We start from the raw sequence: 19,920 nt of genomic DNA, 5'->3' as shown, positions 1-19,920 counted from the left end.
GGACGTATCCACTTTCGAACGTTTTTGGTTCGATCGAATCAGTAGGCCATTTGATTTTGCTGGCGGAAACGGGAATGCGAACGATTTTCGTTCGAAAGTGGATTCGATCGAAAACAAGAATGACGGTGAATATATCGTTTCGTTGGGAGTGACTTTGCTAAGAATGTAAATGTCACTCCATGTCCTTTGGAATCCTGGGATGTGGCAACGGTATTTCCCCCACATGCCCTGGCTCTGAAGCCTAGGCTTAAGCGCCTTTACTCGCTCTCTGAAACGAGATCAAAAAATGGTAAGCAGCCCTCCCCAAAAACCTATTTACCCTTTATATTTGGATCTCATGGGTATAAATAGAAAAACAAATCAGAAAGATCTCACCATATTGATTCTAATTGGGTCCTTGAGCTCTATCGCTCTATTACCGACAGTCGGTGGTTTTATCCTCGGCAATACAGCGGGATTGTTTCTAGCATATTAAGGTAGAATCAGAATCATAATCACACTTTGGAATTTTTGCCTTATTCAAACACAATCCATATACTTTTGTTTGTGGCAGTTTTTTTTTTCTCATGAACCAAAAAATGGACATTTGAGAGTCCCTATGCACTTTTACTTCCATTATAGCATTGTTATTTAGGTCATAGGGATTCGGAGAAACTAACACAAATTGCGAAATATGTACTATCCTAACGCTTCTCATAATCTCCCCGGCAGAATCACTTCTATTAGTAACTATTTTCTTCTCTCCCGGATGGCGTAGTACTACCAGATATTTCCTCTCGAACCGGCCGAATCAATCATAAACGCGGAAACTTTCTCAGGATGGTACTGCGATATACATCTCTTCAGAACTCTCTTTATGAATTTTGCAATGGTCTTGAAAAAGTTCTACCCAAATTTTTATAAAAAAAAACTTCAAATTTCGTGGGATTATCCGATGCCCATTGATAGGGTAGCTAACCACTTGGGCAGCGGCCGGTATTTTGGGCACTCTTCGGTATAACACAGTCAATTCCAAACCAATTGACTTGAAATTTTGAACACGGCTAGATACTATACGTATCTCATCGCGTTCCAAAAACTGTGTCAATTGGTTCATAAAAGTGCCCAAAATAGGACCCCTGCCGAGATGGTTCCATTTACCTATGCCCATTTTAGTTGCCTAGTTTATGATTATTCCGAGCCAAATGGACAATAAATATTGAAACGAAGGTACAACACGTACCAAGTGTTCATTGAAATTCTAATTGCAAAAAAAAAATACTATGCCATATGGTTGGAATCCAACCTTGTGATTCACAATTCGATAGATGGGCACTTCTAACTTGCAAGCAACGGAGCAACTTGAGAGTACCTTTCATCTTTGCTTTCAACTCAAAACCGCTATGGTAAACAAACATCAAAGCTAGACTGATAACCATGAATTCTCATAGTAATACTAAGGGCGAAGATAACATAATCGATTTCTTTTCATCTCTTCTTCAAATTAAGTGATGCAAGTTTGATTGAACTTTTTCACGCTTGGACGAAAGATTCCATCGCAACCTAGCATTTTATAGCCATGCATATTGTCACTTTAATTTGAAGAAGAGAGTCTCGATGAAGAGGTATCGATCTTGTTACTTTCGCCCTTATTTAAACTCAATCTAAAATGGTTTGAGCCCTAGAACCTCGCTTTATGCTATCTCCAGGCATTTAAAAAAATCTACATCCGCTATCGTTGAGTCTTAGTCTTCATCAGTTTAATTTTGAGAAAAATATTGCTGCTCTTCCTTCGTGTCATCTAATGTGCTAGAACTATTGAAAGTAAATGTGCAATCCTCCAGTGAAGCTTTCAAAGTGTATCAATCATGTGACTTAATCGAGAAGAAACGAATTTGTGTGATCACCACCGCTCAAACAAAAAGCAAAAGAAATGAAGTTCGGCAACTACAACCTGACAACGGAAACGGCAAACAGAAGGCATCTCTTTCTTTTTCGCATCAAAAAAGTAAAGAGCACTGCAAACTACATTGTCGGCAAAGTGCACCGTAAACTCGGCACACTCAAAACCAGAATGCACCAAATGCACCGGCACCGGCACCAACAGCAACCACCGACACCAACTCCGGCTGCGGCCATTCCGGGCGGATCCATCTCAGTCACCAGCACCACTGCCACCAGCATCAGCCGTCGTCTAAGGCCACCGGGGTTGAACCGTTCCGAGTCTCCGTTGTCCTACCGAGCTTCCCTGTTCGACGAAAGGAATATCGGTGGCGGGGGTAGTGAGTTGAGCCGGTCGATCGTTAGCCGAACCAAGTTTTCGCCCCAGGATTTTCCCATCACTTGGATGGAAGGAGGCAACTCTTTCGATCCGTGCTTTGTCCAGGGGAAAAACGTTGGACAAGATGAGACGTTTCAGGTTTTTAGCAATAAGGCACACTTATTTCATAAGAATAAAACAATATCTGGAAGAAGGCCACTGTTTGCGAAAAATTTCCAACCATTCAACTCACTGCAACGGGAATCTTCCCTGGCAAAGAAGCATAATTTCGGAAGTTGTCCGGAAATCAACTCTGGTACTTTGAAATCACAAATCTCACAAAAATCAAAGCATTCGCAAAAATCACTGAAAAGCTTCAAATCAAACAGGTCCTCTAGAATCTGCAAAAGCAAGATTGTTCAACTCTTGGAGCGGAACAATGACGAAAAGACGGAAATGGATATTCTCCAAGAGTATTTTGATACAATGTCCTACACGGAAATCATCAAAGATAGAGATTTCAAGAACTACCTGATCAAAAAACAGTACATGGACATCATGGACTACATATACAACAGTTCCGGATCGGAGTTGGGGAATTCAGAAATACGATCCATTCCAGCATCAATACAAGTGTCCAATAATGATTGTGATTCCGTCAAGAAGGAAAAACTTTTGGCAGAATTGCCGAAGAAATACTATTCGTACACCAATCCACAAGTGTTCTGCAAACAAGACCAGAACTTCGAGCGATACTATCAGAAATATGGTACCGTTCCACCGAAAGAATCGCAAGTATTTGGCTTCTCTCCACTTCCTTCGCAGTACTACACCTTGGATCATTTAGTCCAGAAACCGAAAGAAGATATTCCTTGTTACGTAACCCTACCGAAAAAGCCATCGCGATACAAACGAACCTACCAACAAGTTCGAGAATTTTGCGAAAAGTCTCTCCTAAAATACACAAGCACCAAACCAACAAGTGACACTTTAAAAATCCAGAAAGCTTCCAAAGAGTACACCGAAAAGGCCTATAACCGAATCATCAACGATTTCGTTCGAAAACGAGGTTTCACCAGCGTAGACGAGTACCTTCAGTATTACTACGGAGACTTCCTCAACCAGAAACCGTTTCGCGCGAAGAAACCCAACCAATTCAATTCACTTCCACCCCCGCCATACTCCAGTGGAGACTTTCACGAAGATCACCTCCGATCGCTAGAATGCAAACCAGTTTCTCCATCCCGCACTAGCATAACCCTGGCTAACGATTCGGGCATAGATTGTAACTCCAACTTCACCAGTCTCATCTACTCGGATTCGTTCAAAAACTTTGACTATGTCAACCTCACCACCATGAACCGCAAAACGCGCAAACGGTCCTCCTCGGCGTGCTGCCACATGAACGAAAAACCACGCATCTTCCTCCCGGTGGGAAGCGACGACGAGGACATCGACGAGGAACGGTTCACCTCGCACGTGCTGCTCGACGGGCTGATCACCACCAGCGACCAAACTAATCTGCCCTATATCTTCGACGATATCGGGATCTATGAGAGTATCGAGTCGAACGAGAAGGAACGTTTCCGAGCCGAGGTGCGTTGCCGCAAGGATAGCCTGATCGAGAGGAACGCGGCGGCGGCGCTGATGCCACCGGCGGGGGAACCGACGAACAACACTGCCGAACCACAATCGGCGATCAAGGGGGCCGTACGCCGAGGTGCAGATGCAGTGCCACCCCCAAAACCCAGCCGACTGTTGAATAAGGCGGTGGTTCCTGGGAAGAAACTTCTCAACGAACGGGCTATCGCGGGATCTGTTGTGCCGGAAACTACTCGGGATGATGTAAGTACTTTTTGATTACTGTTACCCAAGCCTTCATTTATTATTGGAGGTGCATAGTATTGTGCCCCATATTCAAAAGTGGCAAAAATCGACTTCAGTATATTATTCATTCTAGTATGTCATGCTATTCACACAAGCTTGAAGTACAGGGGGTGGCCAAAATGTTTGGGATAGGTAACTTTTATTTCTTCCACAAAAAAGTTCAAAATGCTGTTACTTTTCATAGAGTACATCAAAAATTTTCAAATTTTGACTGTTTGTCAACCTATTATGTGCATTATTGGTACAAATTTGAGCCCGATTGGCCAATCTTTCGCGAATCTTGAACCGTTCTCGTAAAACACTATTTTTAGACAACTTATTTTTAAAGTATCATATCTCCGAAACCCGTGCACCGTATTGAATGAAATTTTTAACGTTTATTAATAATATATTAATGCTTCATAAGTCTTCAAAACATAGGTACTTTTTTAACGGTAAAAGAAGTTATGATGCATATGCATTGAACCTTTTTGGGGTTTTCTTGAAAAAGTGTATTTTTTTTACATCAATAACATTAAATTTTAGTTTTGATATCCAAAGATTTTCTACTTCTATTCTTAAAATATCTTCAATAAGATATATTAGAGCTTATTTGGATTAATGGAAAAACACATTTAGTATTTTTTGTGTGGTATTGTAAATTTTACTCATTTTCCTGTATAAGGGTGAAACTGTCAAATTGGTATAACTTTATTCGCCGTGATTTTTTTTTTAATTTATAACGTCGTATTAAGGCTCCCGACTAGATGAACGTAACAAGAATATATCATAATTATATCTTAATGTGATATAACTAACAAATTATGTTATAATTTTGTTATGACATGGACTGTTTATTACTTTTTCAAACTAAATTATAACAAAATATATTATAATCTTTTGTAACTAGTTTTGTTACAAATAAATCAAAACAAACTCTGTTATAACTTTGTTATTTTTGCAACTGAACAAAATGATCAGTTGAAAATATAACATAATTATATCAGAATATGAAATTATTTTAATTTTTAGCTATATTACAAAACAATGAGAAATTTGATTATGTATTCGTTTTTCTTATAGCTTGTAGAGCAAAAGGTCGATGGATGCAGGTAAAAGTTCAAACAATGCTTAAAAGGAAACAGCTTTATTCTATGTAATTGAAAAATTTACGAAAAAACATTCAATTGCTGTTGAGGGGCTGCAGTTTTGCTTGTTTTTTATTGCGTAGCATGCCGGAAGCGAATCCGGCTACCCTCAAAACTGAAAAATACTCATATTTTTTCAACTTTGAACCGATTTAAGTGAACTTCGACTCGTTTGAATAAGAAATCTTTTTCTTTATTGATTGGTTATGCGAATAGAACGATTGGGTTACGCGGTATTTCCAAAAGTTTAAATTTTCTGGAACATGTTTTTATGCTATTGAGGGACCCAGATGCAAAGAGGTGTAAGTGACCATTTTGTCGAGTTTGAGCTGAGCATATCAAAAAATCTACAGATTTCAAGTTTTCAGGAACATTTTAAAGATTATTTTTATGATGATTAAAAAAAAATACAGTAATCAGAGAAAATTGGGTTGATATTGAAACTCCATACATTTTGAATGGGATGAAAAACTGGTGAAAAACTTCAAAGCTCATTTACTCGATAGTGGGTTTTTGTAACTTACACCCCTTTGCTTCTAAGCTCCACTATTCTAATATCGTCATTGTTGGAGTTAGCGTATTGAAAAGACATGGTCTCTCGTGAAACATGCTTCGTAATGATTTCTTTGAAGTCAATACTTTGGGCCTAGGCTGGGCAGATATGCTATTGCAGCTGATCTATCGAATATTCCACGCATATGGCAATTCGGGGTTTCCTTAACACACGAAGACCATATCGGTAAAGGCATTGCAACTTCTAGAAATTTCATCAGTCTCTTCCGAATTTTTTATTTTATTCATTGCTTTAATTTAAGTTTTTGGGTAAATATAGCATCATAGCTATTGATATGTTTATCCACAGATAATAATGCTATAAGAAAAACGAATACATAATCAAATTTCTCATTGTTTTGTAATATAGCTAAAAATTAAAATAATTTCATATTCTGATATAATTATGTTATATTTTCAACTGATCATTTTGTTCAGTTGCAAAAATAACAAAGTTACAACAGAGTTTGTTTTGATTTATTTGTAACAAAACTAGTTACAAAAGATTATAATATATTTTGTTATAATTTAGTTTGAAAAAGTAATAAACAGTCCATGTCATAACAAAATTATAACATAATTTGTTAGTTATATCACATATGTAAGATATAATTATGATATATTCTTGTTACGTTCATCTAGTCGGGTCTCTTGCAATCGGTGATAGACGGCGACATAAAATTTGAGAGAGTATCTTGTAGGCAGCGCTCAGTAGTGTGATCGCGCGGTAGTTCCCGCAATCCAACTTGTCGCCCTTTTTGTAGATGGGACACACGGTACCTTCCATCCATTCCTCCGGTAATACTTCCTCCTCCCAAATCTTGGTAATGACCCAGTGTAGTGCTCTCACCAGTGCTTCTCCACCGTATTTTAGAAGCTCGCTTGGTAGTTGATCTGCTCCAGCGGCTTTGTTGTTTTTCAACCGGCCAACCTCCTACTCAATCTCTTGAAGGTCAGGGGCCGGAAGTCTTTCGTCCTGTGCACATACTCCTAGATCTGTTACCACGCCACCTTCGGTACTTGCAACGTTGCCATTGAGGTGCTCATCGTAATGCTGCCGCCACCTCTCGACCACCTCACGCTCGCTCATGAGAATATTCCCGTGATTATCTCGGCACATGTCGGCTTGTGGCACAAAGCCTCTGCGCGAGCGGTTCAGCTTCTCGTAGAACTTTCGTGTGTCCTTAGCGCGGTACAGCTCTTCCATCGCTTCGCGATCTCGTTCTTCCTGCTGGCGCTTCTTCATCCGGAAGACTGAGTTCTGCCTGTTCCGCGCCTGTTTGTAACGTGCCTCATTCGCTCTCGTACGGTGTTGCAGCATTCTCGCCCATGCTGCATTCTTCTCGTTTTTCAACTGTTCACATTCGCCGTCGTACCAGTCGTTTCTGTGATTCGGAGTCGCGAAGCCTAGTGCTGTAGCCGAGGTACTTCCTATGGCGAATCGGATGTCCCTCCAGCCATCTTCAAGTGTAGCTGCGCCAAGCTGCTCTTCCGTTGGTAGGGCCACTGCTAACTGCTGCGCGTAGTCTTGAGCCACTTCTACGTTACGAAGTTGCTCGATGTTGAGCCGCGGCGTTCGACTTCGACGCGTGGTGATAACTGTCGAAAGTTTTGAGCGCATGCATACAGCGACTAAGTAGTGATCCGAATCTATATTCGCACTGCGGTATGTGCGGACGTTGGTTATATCTGAGAAGAATTTACCGTCGATTAGAACGTGGTCGATTTGATTTTCTGTTTGTTGGTCGGGTGATCTCCAGGTGGCTTTGTGGATATCTTTGCGGGGGAAGAACGTGCTTCGGACTACCATACCACGGGAGGCTGCAAAGTTTACGCATCACTGGCCGTTATCATTCGATACGGCGTGCAGGCTGTTTCGCCCGATTACCGGTCTGTACATTTCCTCCCTTCCTACCTGCGCGTTCATGTCGCCGACAACGATTTTCACGTCACGCGGCGAGCATCCATCGTATGTTTGCTCCAACTGCGCGTAGAACGCTTCTTTCTCGTCATCGGGTCTCCCTTCGTGTGGGCAGTGGACGTTGATGATGCTGTAGTTGAAGAAACGGCCCTTAACTCTCAACATGCACATCCTTGCGTTGATCGGCTGCCACCCGATCACACGTTGTCGCATCTTGCCCAACACTATAAATCATGTTCCCAGTTCATTGGTGGTGCCACAGCTTTGGTAGAAGCTAGCCGCTCGATGCCCGCTTTTCCACACTTTCTGTTCAGTCCAACAAAGTTCCTGCAACGCCACGATGTCGAAGTTGCGGGGATGTAGTTCGTCGTAGATTATCCTGTCACATCCTGCGAAACCTAGTGATTTGCAATTCCATGTTCCAAGTTTCCAATCGTAGTCCTTATTTCGTCGCGTGGGTCTTTGCCGATTGTATCGAGTCGTATTTTCTCCTATGTTATTCGCAATGGGGATTTTTACGGGTGGCTTATTGGGCCTACGCCAACACTCCTGTCTCGCCGGAGGGCCATCGTGCCAGTTCTGTTTAACGTCCCAACCAACACTGGGACGACCACGCTGATGGGGCTACCACCTTGGATCTAGCTGGGCGTGGTGCAGCGTTTCTTACTCATCCGCTGGATGCCAGAACAGACGCTGTTTGAGCCGCACCTCCTTGGTGAACAGACGAACGAGGTACGATCCGAGTACCTCCTCAATCTAGCTGAAGTCAGAAGGACAACAGTGCCCAGGCTGCACTACCAGCTAAGCACACAACTCTTAGCTGGCGGTCTTTGTCATCGCTTGACCCATGGAAGCATGAGGTAGGAACTTGTGAGGACCAGAGCTATATTGGACGCTCTCCTTATCGACTCACCGTTTTGAAGCCTCGTTTGAAAGCTTCGTGATGCATTATGACACCTTAAGTACCAATATAGTGTTCATAAACGTTAAAAAAATCATTAAATTCGGTGCAATGGTTTCTGAGATATGACAGTTCAAAAATTAGTTGTCTAAAAAATAGTGTTTTACCAGAACGGATCTAACTTCGCGAAAGATTAACCAATCGGGCTCAAATTTGTAATGCACATATAATCGACAAACTGATGAACTCTTTGAAAAGTTATGTTGAACTATTTTGTAAAAGAAAAAAAAAAGTTGCCTATCCCAAACATTTTGGCCACCCCCTGTATATTTCACGTGTATAAGAATTTGGGAGATTGGTTTTAACTATTATACTAAAGAGCTCAGGTTGTCAAACTGTTTGTTCGTTGTCCGTGGAAGAATAATATTCGGTAAAGCTATTCATCTTTAGCCTCGCTCAACATTCTTGTTATATCCTTGAGCAAAGATCACTAGTAGAATCTATTTCTGTATTTGGAACGTCGACATTTGTGAAAATAATATGTCCTTAAATGTTATATGATGAAAAGCGGACCCCAAACTTCAAGTAGAAAAATTCAAAAAAAAACTTCAAAAGACATCTTTGAAAATTTCACCACTTGTTCTTTATAATGTCGCACCAGGGGTTACTGTGCTGAATTCTTAAAACTGAGGAAAAATTTTCTTAGTTTAGCTATCCCTCATATAGGGTGTCCCAGAAAGTATGGGCACAACTTTTCAACTCTGCCATTTAGGAATGGGTGCATAAACAAACTTCATATTCACACATGTCCTGCCGTAATGCATTAACATCAAACGCCAATTTTTAAATTTTGCTTTTAACACTTCGTTTGAAGGCGGTAGAAAACTTCCTAAACGTCCTTTTAAAGCTTCTGCACAAATTGCTATATTTTTCAATAGCATCGCTTAACAAATTGTTTTCTATGCATAAAATTGAGATAAAGAAAAATTTCAAAAAATATATCTGTGATTTTCTACATGCGTATCTATTATACAACCATAGTGGTAATAACGTTCAAATGTATGCGTGCCTTTTTTGGTAGAAGTAGTTGTGAAACAGTGAGGAAAACGTTTGCACTGTGGCACAGTGTGACTGTTACCCCGGACGTTAGTTTTATCATTATTTACCCATTTTACCCAATTCGATTGGGATACAATCTGAATAGCCTTTGATTTGCAAGCAATTTTGTGTGAGGAAAAAATTCGCGTTAGTTTTCGTGTATTGAAATGTCACTTATCTCTATTGGTTTGAAATCAAAACATATACTTTCAAACCAGAAAATGCAATTCAAACATCAAAATCGATATTTTTGAAAACCCGATTTTGAAATAGTTGAAAACAAGCTTGTGAATATATATCATTGCATGCATAAAACTAGTCTAGTCTAGTCTAGTCTACACATACACAGCCATTCACTGAAACAATCCTGGAAAATGATAGAATCGACTATACTTGTACCATTTTTCTTGTTATTATTAATGCTTGCAGTAGCTTGCAGTACATCAAAAATGCATTACAAACATTAAAGCGGCCAGGCCTACACTGTGCAGCATTATTAATTCTACAATAAAACCATATAGGCGGGGACATCTCGTACCAACCGCTCAGTTTTATATAGAAAGCCAAATACGTGAAAAAATCGGTGGGGGTGACGTTGCTAAGAAGGGTTATGTCACCCCATAGTCCTAGGAGTCCATAGGATGAGGTATCTGGCCCGTGTCCTGGCTCTTGTTGCCTAGGTTTAAGCGCCTTTCTCGCTCTCTGAAATGAAACAACTGACTGATTTCTAGGAGTTAAAGAGCTGTGACGTAACAAAAAAAAAATTACTTAATGGTTTATGAACGTCGCCCGAAAGAAGAAGAAACAAAAGAGAATAATATGTAGCCTGGAATGATCTCACCAATTCGCCAGAAAACTCCGTGGAAAATCGCCATTGATGCAACATCGTCCTCCAGAAAATTCCAAGCTTTTCACTAATATCTTAAGTACAGTAGCGCACGGCGTCACTGCTGCCCATACGGCATAGTTTTCCTCACTATATTTTCCCCCACAGGGCTTCTTATCCCCTTTCCAAACCAGCACAAACTAACATCGGGAATACCAGCTGGATTTATAGTTCCGAAAACACTCCTTAGTTGTTATAGGTTCTCGTCGTCTGCGTAATGAATCTGTGTTCTGGCCGGGAACGATTCGCGTTCCTTGCACTGGAATACGTCACACTCCCGACGGCCACTGGACCACGTACTGTTTTCATTTCATTTCCGCGCAGCTCGAATCCACTCGCGGCACAATCTTTAGGAACGTAAAATGCTTCACTTTACCGACTTTTCTTCATCCTCAAACTCAAGTTGACGTGATATTCACTAAATTTGTGAAAGATTTTCACCCGAATCACTTCTTAAGAGTAGTTTTTCTTCAATTTTCTTTTTGGATGGCGTAGCGCATTGGTTAGTTCATTTTTCACTGTTCGAATAGTGGTAATCACGTTCAAATGTATGCGTGCCTTTTTTGTAGATGTAGTTGTGAAACTGCGAGGAAAATATTTGCACTCTTACCCCGGACGTTAGTTTTATCATTATTTACCCGTTTTACCCAATTCGATTGGGTAATATTTGCATATGCAATCTGAATAGCCTTTCAATCGGCGTGCACTTTTGTGTGAGGAAAAATTTGCGCTAGTGTTCGTGTGTTGAAATGTCACTTATCTCTATTGAAGGTTACGCGAAATAAAAAAAAAAAACGCAAGAAGCAGCTACGTGTGCGCGCAGCTTGCTGAGATCGAATCGGTTGTTTCTGCGTTACTCTCGCCTCTTACTTGGAGCACATCTAGTTTTAATAGGGGAACTGCGGGCATAACACCCCTCGGGGGCAAAACGCCTTCACGCGATTTCATCATATTGTGGAGGTTTTCGTTAGATGCAAGCTAACTAGAACTCAAACTGAGCAGGTTAAGCCCGGCTGCTATTGTCGAAAGAAAGGCGTGAAAAACGACGATTTTCCACATTTGGAAAGATTCCCTAATTTGCAGCGCACAGAAATTAAGACATTGAGCACTGATTATATGGAATCAACCCATGAAACTACAACGCGCCTCCTACTCCTCCATTTGCTGCTGGGAAGAGTTCGATGGAGCCCCTTGGTATTTCATAACAAGTCAAAGCGGGAAATGCCAGCGGGCGTTTTGCCTCACCCAAAAAGGCGTTTTGCCTCCTGCAGTTTTCCGACACCTAAAAAGTAACACTTTTTTTAATTGACTATTTGAATGGGAAATTTTGTGGACAAGCGTGCCAAAAGTTGAAGTATCTTAGGTGAGGGAGTAAACTGCTCTCCAAGGCAGAATACAACCTTAAAATAAGCATCATTTGAGGTTTATGACCATATATGCTTAGTCGGAGCGTTATGCCCCTCTTTCCCCTACAGGGCGACGGAAGACTCCTTTTGTAGTCTGTACAATCGCCTGACGAATGCGTCCATCTCAGCCTTGTATGACGGACAGAACCTGTCCGCTGGTCCATCCATTGCGCTTTGTGCTGGCTATCGTTCACAATTAGCACTAAATCGTTCACTGCCACTTCCTTTTGCTCTTGGAACCATTCAGTTCGTCTGGCAATCGTCGGCAAGTACTCCCTGATCCAGTGCTTCCAAAACATATCAACAAGTTGATGGTTGTTGATCCAGATTGTTCGAGCTACCTTCTCCGGTTCGGCCAAATCCTTCTGGGGCTGTACCACACCACTAGAACTCAGTAAGAGAAAGTGGTTCGGCGTTAAGGCTTCTTGACCCGAATTGTCCAGTGGGATCAATATTAGAGGTCTGGAATTGACCACCGATTCAGCTTCTACAACGACAGTTGCCAGGGTCTCTTCATCTGGGTTTCGCTCCGAGATTAATGATCCCATTGCCAGTTACACTGACCTCTCAAGGCGCTCCCAGGAGCCACCAAAATGAGGCGCAGAATTTGGATTTGGTATGATCGGGTAGAGGAGCCATCTTGGGGGTGAACGGCACTGCTTTAGTAATCTTGCAGGCTTAACAGTTTTTTGCGAAGGTTCGACACATGAAAGCGTTGACGAACTTTATTGTGGACCGTTTCGTGATTCGCACGAGGCTGTGGTACCAGTTAATCAGGAGCAAAGTCAGCGGGTGACGTCTAGGTAAGATAATTGTATTGGTATATAATCGGAGCCGTAGAAAGAACAACTTGTTTGTACAGTGGTTGAAACAAGACTGAAACTTTATTTAAACTAACTTAATGACATTTGGGAGTGTAGGGTTACTGTGATGTGTTATAGTATTCTACAGACTACTGTGATTGCTAGTCTTGACGCTTCACACTCCAATACTCCTCCTCGACAAGATCTGGCAAAACTCCAATCTTCTCCCGTAATGTCTTGATCCTAACGTTTTGTAAAGGTTTCGTCAGGATGTCTGCTAACATGACTTCAGTGGGGCAATACTTCAAAGTAATCTCCTTCTTGTCATTCAAGTCGCGCACATAAAAATATTTCGTATCGATGTGCTTTGTTCGTTTTTCAATTTTGTCTCCTTCTACCAACTTGATACAACCTTGGTTGTCTTCATATGTGGGAACTAGAAACATCTTCACCGAAATCTTTTAGCAACTTCTTGATCCAGCTAAGTTCCTGGCATCCTTCCGTCAATGCTACACATTCAGCTTCAGTTGATGACAACGAAATGCAACTTTGTTTTCTTGACGCCCAGCTGATCAATCCTCCTCCGAAACGTACTATGAATCCGGAATTTGATTTTCTGTCTCTATGGTTGCTTGCCCGATCTGCATCCACAAACATTTCCAGTCCGGTTGATGATGATCCAAGGTGCAATCTATGCTGGCTAGTGCTATGGAGATACCGCAAAACCCGTTTTGCCTCTTGCCAGTCACGTTGTGTAGGACAGGAGCACTTCTGTGCCAAAATTGACACGCTTGCTGACACGTCTGGGCGGGAATTCACAGCTACGTACAGCAGACCTCCTATCAAACTTAGGAATTGATTGTTGTTCGGTAGTTGGCAATCCTCCTTGCCTGCGTATGCAGCCCCGGTTGAAGGTATACTTACTTCTTGCAAGAGTTTGGTTTTGATAACATCAGCACTTATCTTCAACCCGGAGTTCTCAATTGCCATTATCATTGGGCGATATTCTTCAGGCAAGCCGGCGAGCAGCAACGTCCCGATCCATTCGTCTCCAATATCGAAACCAATACCGCGCAACTGGTGGGCTGTTGCGATGATGCTGTTCACAAATACCTCCATGGACGCACAGTTCTCCAGAGTTGTTGAAATCAGCTTCCTGAGCAGTCCGACTTTCCTAGTTAGACCGGAGTCCTCGAATGCTGCCTCCAAGCGCGACCACGTCTCCCGAGCTGTTGAAACGTCCTTGACGTGAACGTAGTTTACAGGATCCAGTAAGAGTATGATCTTGCCACGAGCTCTTCTGTCCTTCATCACGTCCACTTCCGCAAATGTTCCATCGGCGTTTCTTCCAGGCTTCACAGCGTCCCACAAATCTTCCAACTCCAAAAATGTTTGCACAGCAAAACGCCAGGTGGACCAATTATCGCGTCCCTGCAGCAACTGAATTGACGGCAAACTTAATGGATTGTGGCTTCGACTTGCACCAGCATCGATCGTTCCAGCTTGACTTCGACCAGATCCGGTAGCCATGTCACCTCCGCCGTATTGCGTATTCATCTTTGTTGGAATTCCTTTGGTTCGATAAACTATTCTTCAGTACTTCAGAAAAACTTTCTAGGCAAGGCCCATAACCTATTGGTATATAATCGGAGCCGTAGAAAGAACAACTTGTTTGTACAGTGGTTGAAACAGGACTGAAACTTTATTTAAACTAACTTAATGACAATTGGGAGTGTAGGGTTACTGTGATGTGTTATAGTATTCTACAGACTACTGTGATTGCTAGTCTTGACGCTTCACACTCCAATAAATTGGTAAGTTAAAATCGTAGGTTAAATACGACTGTCCATGCGCATTATTCCCCGGTGGTCGATATATGGAGATAGCTTATAGACCGGCTGGTCTTCTCGATAAGTTTCTTGGGTTTTCCGTTACTCTGGGACAGAATCGCCATTTCATCGAGGTAAGCTGCAACCTGTACAATACGCCAGATACTATTTTCCGCCGTTTGCAGTTCTGGCTTCTCTAGGTACCCAATGGGTTTTTCCTGTCCTTCCACCCGACGACGGTAGTTTGATATAAAGCAGTGTACGTAGACAATTACCTTCAGAAGGCGTTCCCATTTGGAGAAGTTTCCCCAACAAAGTTTCCTCATTGGAGTCACCAACCGTCTCTTGGTCTTGGTGAACCAGACATGGTCGAAGTTCTCCGTAACGAATGGGCCTAATGACGATTTCTTCGGCCACTCCACTTCCGGAAGGTATAGGAAAATTGGCCCTCAAAACCAGTGGGATTCGACGTCTGTGGATAGTCCTCTCCCCCACTTGGTGACCTCATCGACTACGTTATGTTACGTGAGGACCCATATCCATTATGTTGCCTTCAGGAGTTCCTCGAAATTTCCTCCAGAACTTCCTAGGGAATTTCTTCAGGAGTTCCTCGGCAATTTTTCAAGAAGATTCCCAGCAACTCTCCAGAAGTTCCTTCGAAATTTTTGCTGAAGTTTAACGAGAATTCGGGAATTCTTCCAGGAGGTCCATGGGAATTATTCAATGTGTCCTCAGAAATCTCTCTAGAAGATTTCTTTCAAGAATTTCTCGGCAATTTCTCCAATTGTTCCTCGTGAATTTCTCCAGGAGTTTCTCGAGAATATATCTAGGAGTTTCACGGGAATTCCTCCAGGATTTCCTAGGGAATTCACTCAAGAGTTTTTTAGAAAAAAAAACTAGGGTATACCGCCAAGAGTTCCTCGAAAATTCCTCTAAAACTTCCTCGGGAATTCTTCTGGAGTTCCTCGGCACTTTTTCCAGGAGTTCCCCATTATTTCTTGGAGAAGGTCCATGGGAATTGCTTCAGGAGTACCTCGGGAACTCCTACAGGAATTCCTAGGGAATTCCTCCAGGAGTTCCATGGAAATTGTTCAATGCGTTGCTTGGAAATTTGTCCAGGAGTTTCTCGGAAAAACCTCAAGAAGTTCCTCGGATTTCATTAGAAAGTTCCTCCAGGAGTTCATTAGAAATAAATTCCCTTAGAAGTTCCTCAGGAATTCCTCCCGAAATTTTGGGAATTTCTTTTGGAGTTTATTGGGGATTTCTTCAGGAGATATCACGGATATAGCTCTAGGAACTAATTTATCGGAAATTCCTTAAGGACTTCCTCAATTTTGCTGAAAGAACCCCGGATATTTTTTTTTCAGGAGTTCCACAAGAATTCTTCCAGCTTACTTACCTTACCGGTCAGGCTAAGGCCGGGGTGGCCTCTGCTGTACATAGTAGCCGCCTCCATTCCACTCGGTCCATGGCTGTTCGTCTCCAGTTCCGCACTCTGCGTAGGGTCCGCAGATCGTCCTCCACTTGGTCGACCCACCTAGATCGCTGCGCTCCACGTCTTCTTGTACCGGTTGGATGACTCTCGAGAACCATTTTAGTCGGGTTGCTATCCGACATCCTGATGACGTGACCCGCCCACCGTAGCCTCCCGATTTTCGCGGTATGGACGATGGTTGGTTCTCTCAGCAGCTGATGCAGCTCGTGGTTCATTCGCCTTCTCCAAGTCCCGTCTTCCATCTGCACTCCGCCGTAGATGGTATGCAACACCTTCCGTTCGAAAACTCCAAGGGCGCGTTGGTCCTCTGCACGTAGGGTCCATGTTTCGTGCCCATAGAGGAGGACCGGTGTAATCAGCGTTTTGTAGATGGTTAACTTCGTGATACGGCGAACTTTATTCGATCGTAGAGTTCTGCGGAGTCCAAAGTAGGCACGATTTCCTGCCACAATGCGCCTCTGAATTTCTCTGCTGGTGTCGTTGTCGTCGGTCACCAGTGAGCCCAAGTACACGAATTCTTCAACCGCCTCGATTTCATCACCGTCGATATGAATTCGGGGTGGCGGGCGCGGTGAATCCTCCCTGGAGCCCTTTGCCATCATGTACTTTGTCTTCGACACATTAATGACTAATCCGATTCGCCTGGCTTCACTCTTTAGTCGGATGTACGTTTCCGCCATCGTCTCAAATTTACGAGCAATAATATCAATATCATCGGCGAAGCCAAGCAGCTGAACGGACTTCGTGAAAATCGTCCCACTCGTGTTTATCCCCGCTCTTCTTATTACACCCTCCAAAGCAATGTTGAACAGCAAGCACGAAAGACCATCACCTTGCCGTAACCCTCTATGAGATTCGAAGGGACTCGAGAGTGTCCCTGATATTCGAACTACGCACATCACTCGATCCATCGTCGCCTTGATCAACCGTATCAGTTTATCCGGGAATCCGTATTCGTGCATAATCTGCCATAGCTGTTCTCGATCGATTGTATCATACGCCGATTTGAAATCGATGAACAAGTGATGTGTGGGCACGTTGTATTCGCGGCATTTCTGCAACACCTGGCGGATGGCGAACATCTGGTCCGTTGTAGCGCGTTCACCCATAAATCCAGCCTGATATTGCCCCACGAACTCTCTTGCAATCGGTGATAGACGGCGACATAAAATTTGAGAGAGTATCTTGTAGGCAGCGCTCAGTAGTGTGATCGCGCGGTAGTTCCCGCAATCCAACTTGTCGCCCTTTTTGTAGATGGGACACACGATACCTTCCATCCATTCCTCCGGTAATACTTCCTCCTCCCAAATCTTGGTAATGACCCAGTGTAGTGCTCTCACCAGTGCTTCTCCACCGTATTTTAGAAGCTCGCTTGGTAGTTGATCTGCTCCAGCGGCTTTGTTGTTTTTCAACCGGCCAACCTCCTCCTCAATCTCTTGAAGGTCAGGGGCCGGAAGTCTTTCGTCCTGTGCACTTACTCCTAGATCTGTTACCACGTCACCTTCGGTACTTGCAACGTCGCCATTGAGGTGCTCATCGTAATGCTGCCGCCACCTCTCGACCACCTCACGCTCGCTCGTGAGAATATTCCCGTGATTATCTCGGCACATGTCGGCTTGTGGCACAAAGCCTCTGCGCGAGCGGTTCAGCTTCTCGTAGAACTTTCGTGTGTCCTTAGCGCGGTACAGCTCTTCCATCGCTTCGCGATCTCGTTCTTCCTGCTGGCGCTTCTTCATCCGGAAAAAAATTAGCAACTGTACTGCTACTGAAAATGTGACAGCTGTTACGCCGCATTTCTAATGCACAATCTTTTGGGAGTTCGAGGAAAAAATACTGTCCAGCACATCCGAAATCCCACAAATTAGTTCTTTTTGAAACGCAGAGTGAAGAAAAGAGATATGGGAGAGAGATAGAAAAGGCAGCAAGAGTAGGAGTGTGGAATTCTACACATATTTTCGTTTCCATTTTCGATAGTCTGAGGGATAAGCATTTAAGCCGTATATTGGGCCAAAACCCGCATTGAGGCAGCGCTTGAGGCGCATATACGGCCAATTTTCATTTAACGACCTGCTGTAAAGGCGCATTTCAACTGCTTATTGGCTACCTGGGGTCACTTATCTCTATTGGTTTGAATTAAAAACATATACTTTTAAACCTGAAAATGGAATTCAAATGAGGGGCCCAGAATCAAAGGGGTGTAAGTGACCATTTTGTCGATATTGAGCTGAGCATATTATGAAATTCTTCAGATTTCAAGCTTTCAGGAAGTTTTTTGAGATTGTTTCTACGATGATTAGAAAAATTACAATAAATCAGAGAAAATTGGGTTGTTTTTGAAACTCCATACATTTTGTATGGGATGAAAATTTGGTCAAAACTTTAAACTACATTTACTCGAAAGTGGGTTTTTGTCACTTACACCCCTTTGCTTCTAACCTCCTCAAATATCAAATTCGATATTTTTAAAAACCCGATTTAGAAATAGTTGAAAACAAGCTTATGAATATATATCATCGCATGCAGAAAACTACAATTAAACTTCACTATAAGTAAAATAAATGCTCCAGCTTGATTGAGTGTAGATTACTTAATGTTTATCCTCGTTAAAACTCATTTTAAAACTCGAATGTGCAGGAGTTTTAAAAGTTGTTTTTTTTTTTCATTTCAAACATTCTGTATACAAAAACCTTTTTAAATGTAAAAACTTTGTACTATCAAAGAAAATGTTTGTTTTCTCGATATACAAAGTTGTGCCCATACTTTCTGGGACACCCTATAAACACGCAAACTACTTACAAACTGGTTCCCAGTTTGGTATCGTATTAATGTGCCTTGCAATGGAGTGATCCATTAAGTTTCGACACGGGGCATGTTTTAAACTCATTAGAGTCGCCCGGGAGAGGGTTATGCCAAAACTTTCCCCCATGTGCAGCCCGCGCCGAGGGCGCCTACGAAGACTGGTACGCATGGGGACAGTTACAAACTCTAGTTTCAGTCTAGCCACGGGGGTGAATCTTCGTTACGAAAAGCACTGCTCGTTCGATAGCTCAACACTAGCGAACCTGGTGGTGGAAGTCAAGCTAGCTTTTTCCTACAGCGAGCATAGGGAGACGACGTAGCACGCTTTGATGATTTTTTTATTTTCCCATGGAAATTCATTCCAATCTAGTTCTCCAAGTGACAATTTCACGACTTCCACCTTGAAACTTCACATTTGTTCGAAGATACACATCTGTTCTGTGGTCTAGCCCAACAAATAGTTTTTTTGCAATTTCTCATCGTAATAGGCTGTTTTACCTCACGCAAATCTGACAGGAAAAGGCCTACTTTCCCATACCAAATTAACAATGCTGTAATGGTTCATTACAGAACTGATTTGCGTTGCGTAATGAACCATTACAGCACTGTTTTCAGTTTTGGTCAACTTCTTGATGCTTTCTGGACGCAGTTTTGAAAAATTGTGACAACTGCACAGTTTAACCTATTATGATCAATTTTTCTTAAGCATTGGCTATGAACATCAGTGTGCAGTTTGATGAAAAAGTTTTGTTGAAAACTATCCTTAAGGTGAAACATCAAGAAATCCCATTGCTATTTTGCATACAAACTTTAGAGGCACAAATCTGACGAACTAAGCATCGAATCAAGCCGCACTTGTTAAGCCTGGCTTTGCTCACTTGCAAAAGGAGGCAGCTTTTCTAAATCGAGAGCGTTTGTTTACGAATTTTCAAGATCGGTGCTCTTGAAAACGTGAGTAGGGGACCAAGACGGCCATT

General features: G+C 42.5%; 1 protein-coding gene across 6 annotated transcripts in view; it reads left to right on the top strand.

Annotated features, from left to right (window-relative positions):
* LOC109407731 (guanine nucleotide exchange factor DBS) overlaps window positions 1-19,920 on the top strand; it is a 561,022-nt gene that overhangs the window by 484,296 nt on the left and 56,806 nt on the right. Inside the window, exon 1 of one of the 6 annotated variants that reach the window (XM_062854442.1) lies at window positions 1,751-4,084. The exons of the other annotated variants lie outside the window; for them this stretch is intronic. Within the exon in view, the coding sequence (XP_062710426.1) occupies window positions 1,913-4,084 (2,172 nt within the window). The 5' untranslated portion in view covers window positions 1,751-1,912. Of the gene's footprint in view, window positions 1-1,750; window positions 4,085-19,920 lie in introns of those variants that run through there. 6 annotated transcript variants of the gene reach the window in all.

The sequence above is a fragment of the Aedes albopictus genome, chromosome 2, assembly GCF_035046485.1.
Source record: "Aedes albopictus strain Foshan chromosome 2, AalbF5, whole genome shotgun sequence".
In the NCBI taxonomy this organism is placed as follows: domain Eukaryota; kingdom Metazoa; phylum Arthropoda; class Insecta; order Diptera; family Culicidae; genus Aedes; species Aedes albopictus.
Note: the sequence above shows the minus strand (reverse complement) of the source record. Positions and strands in the feature narration are given on the sequence as shown.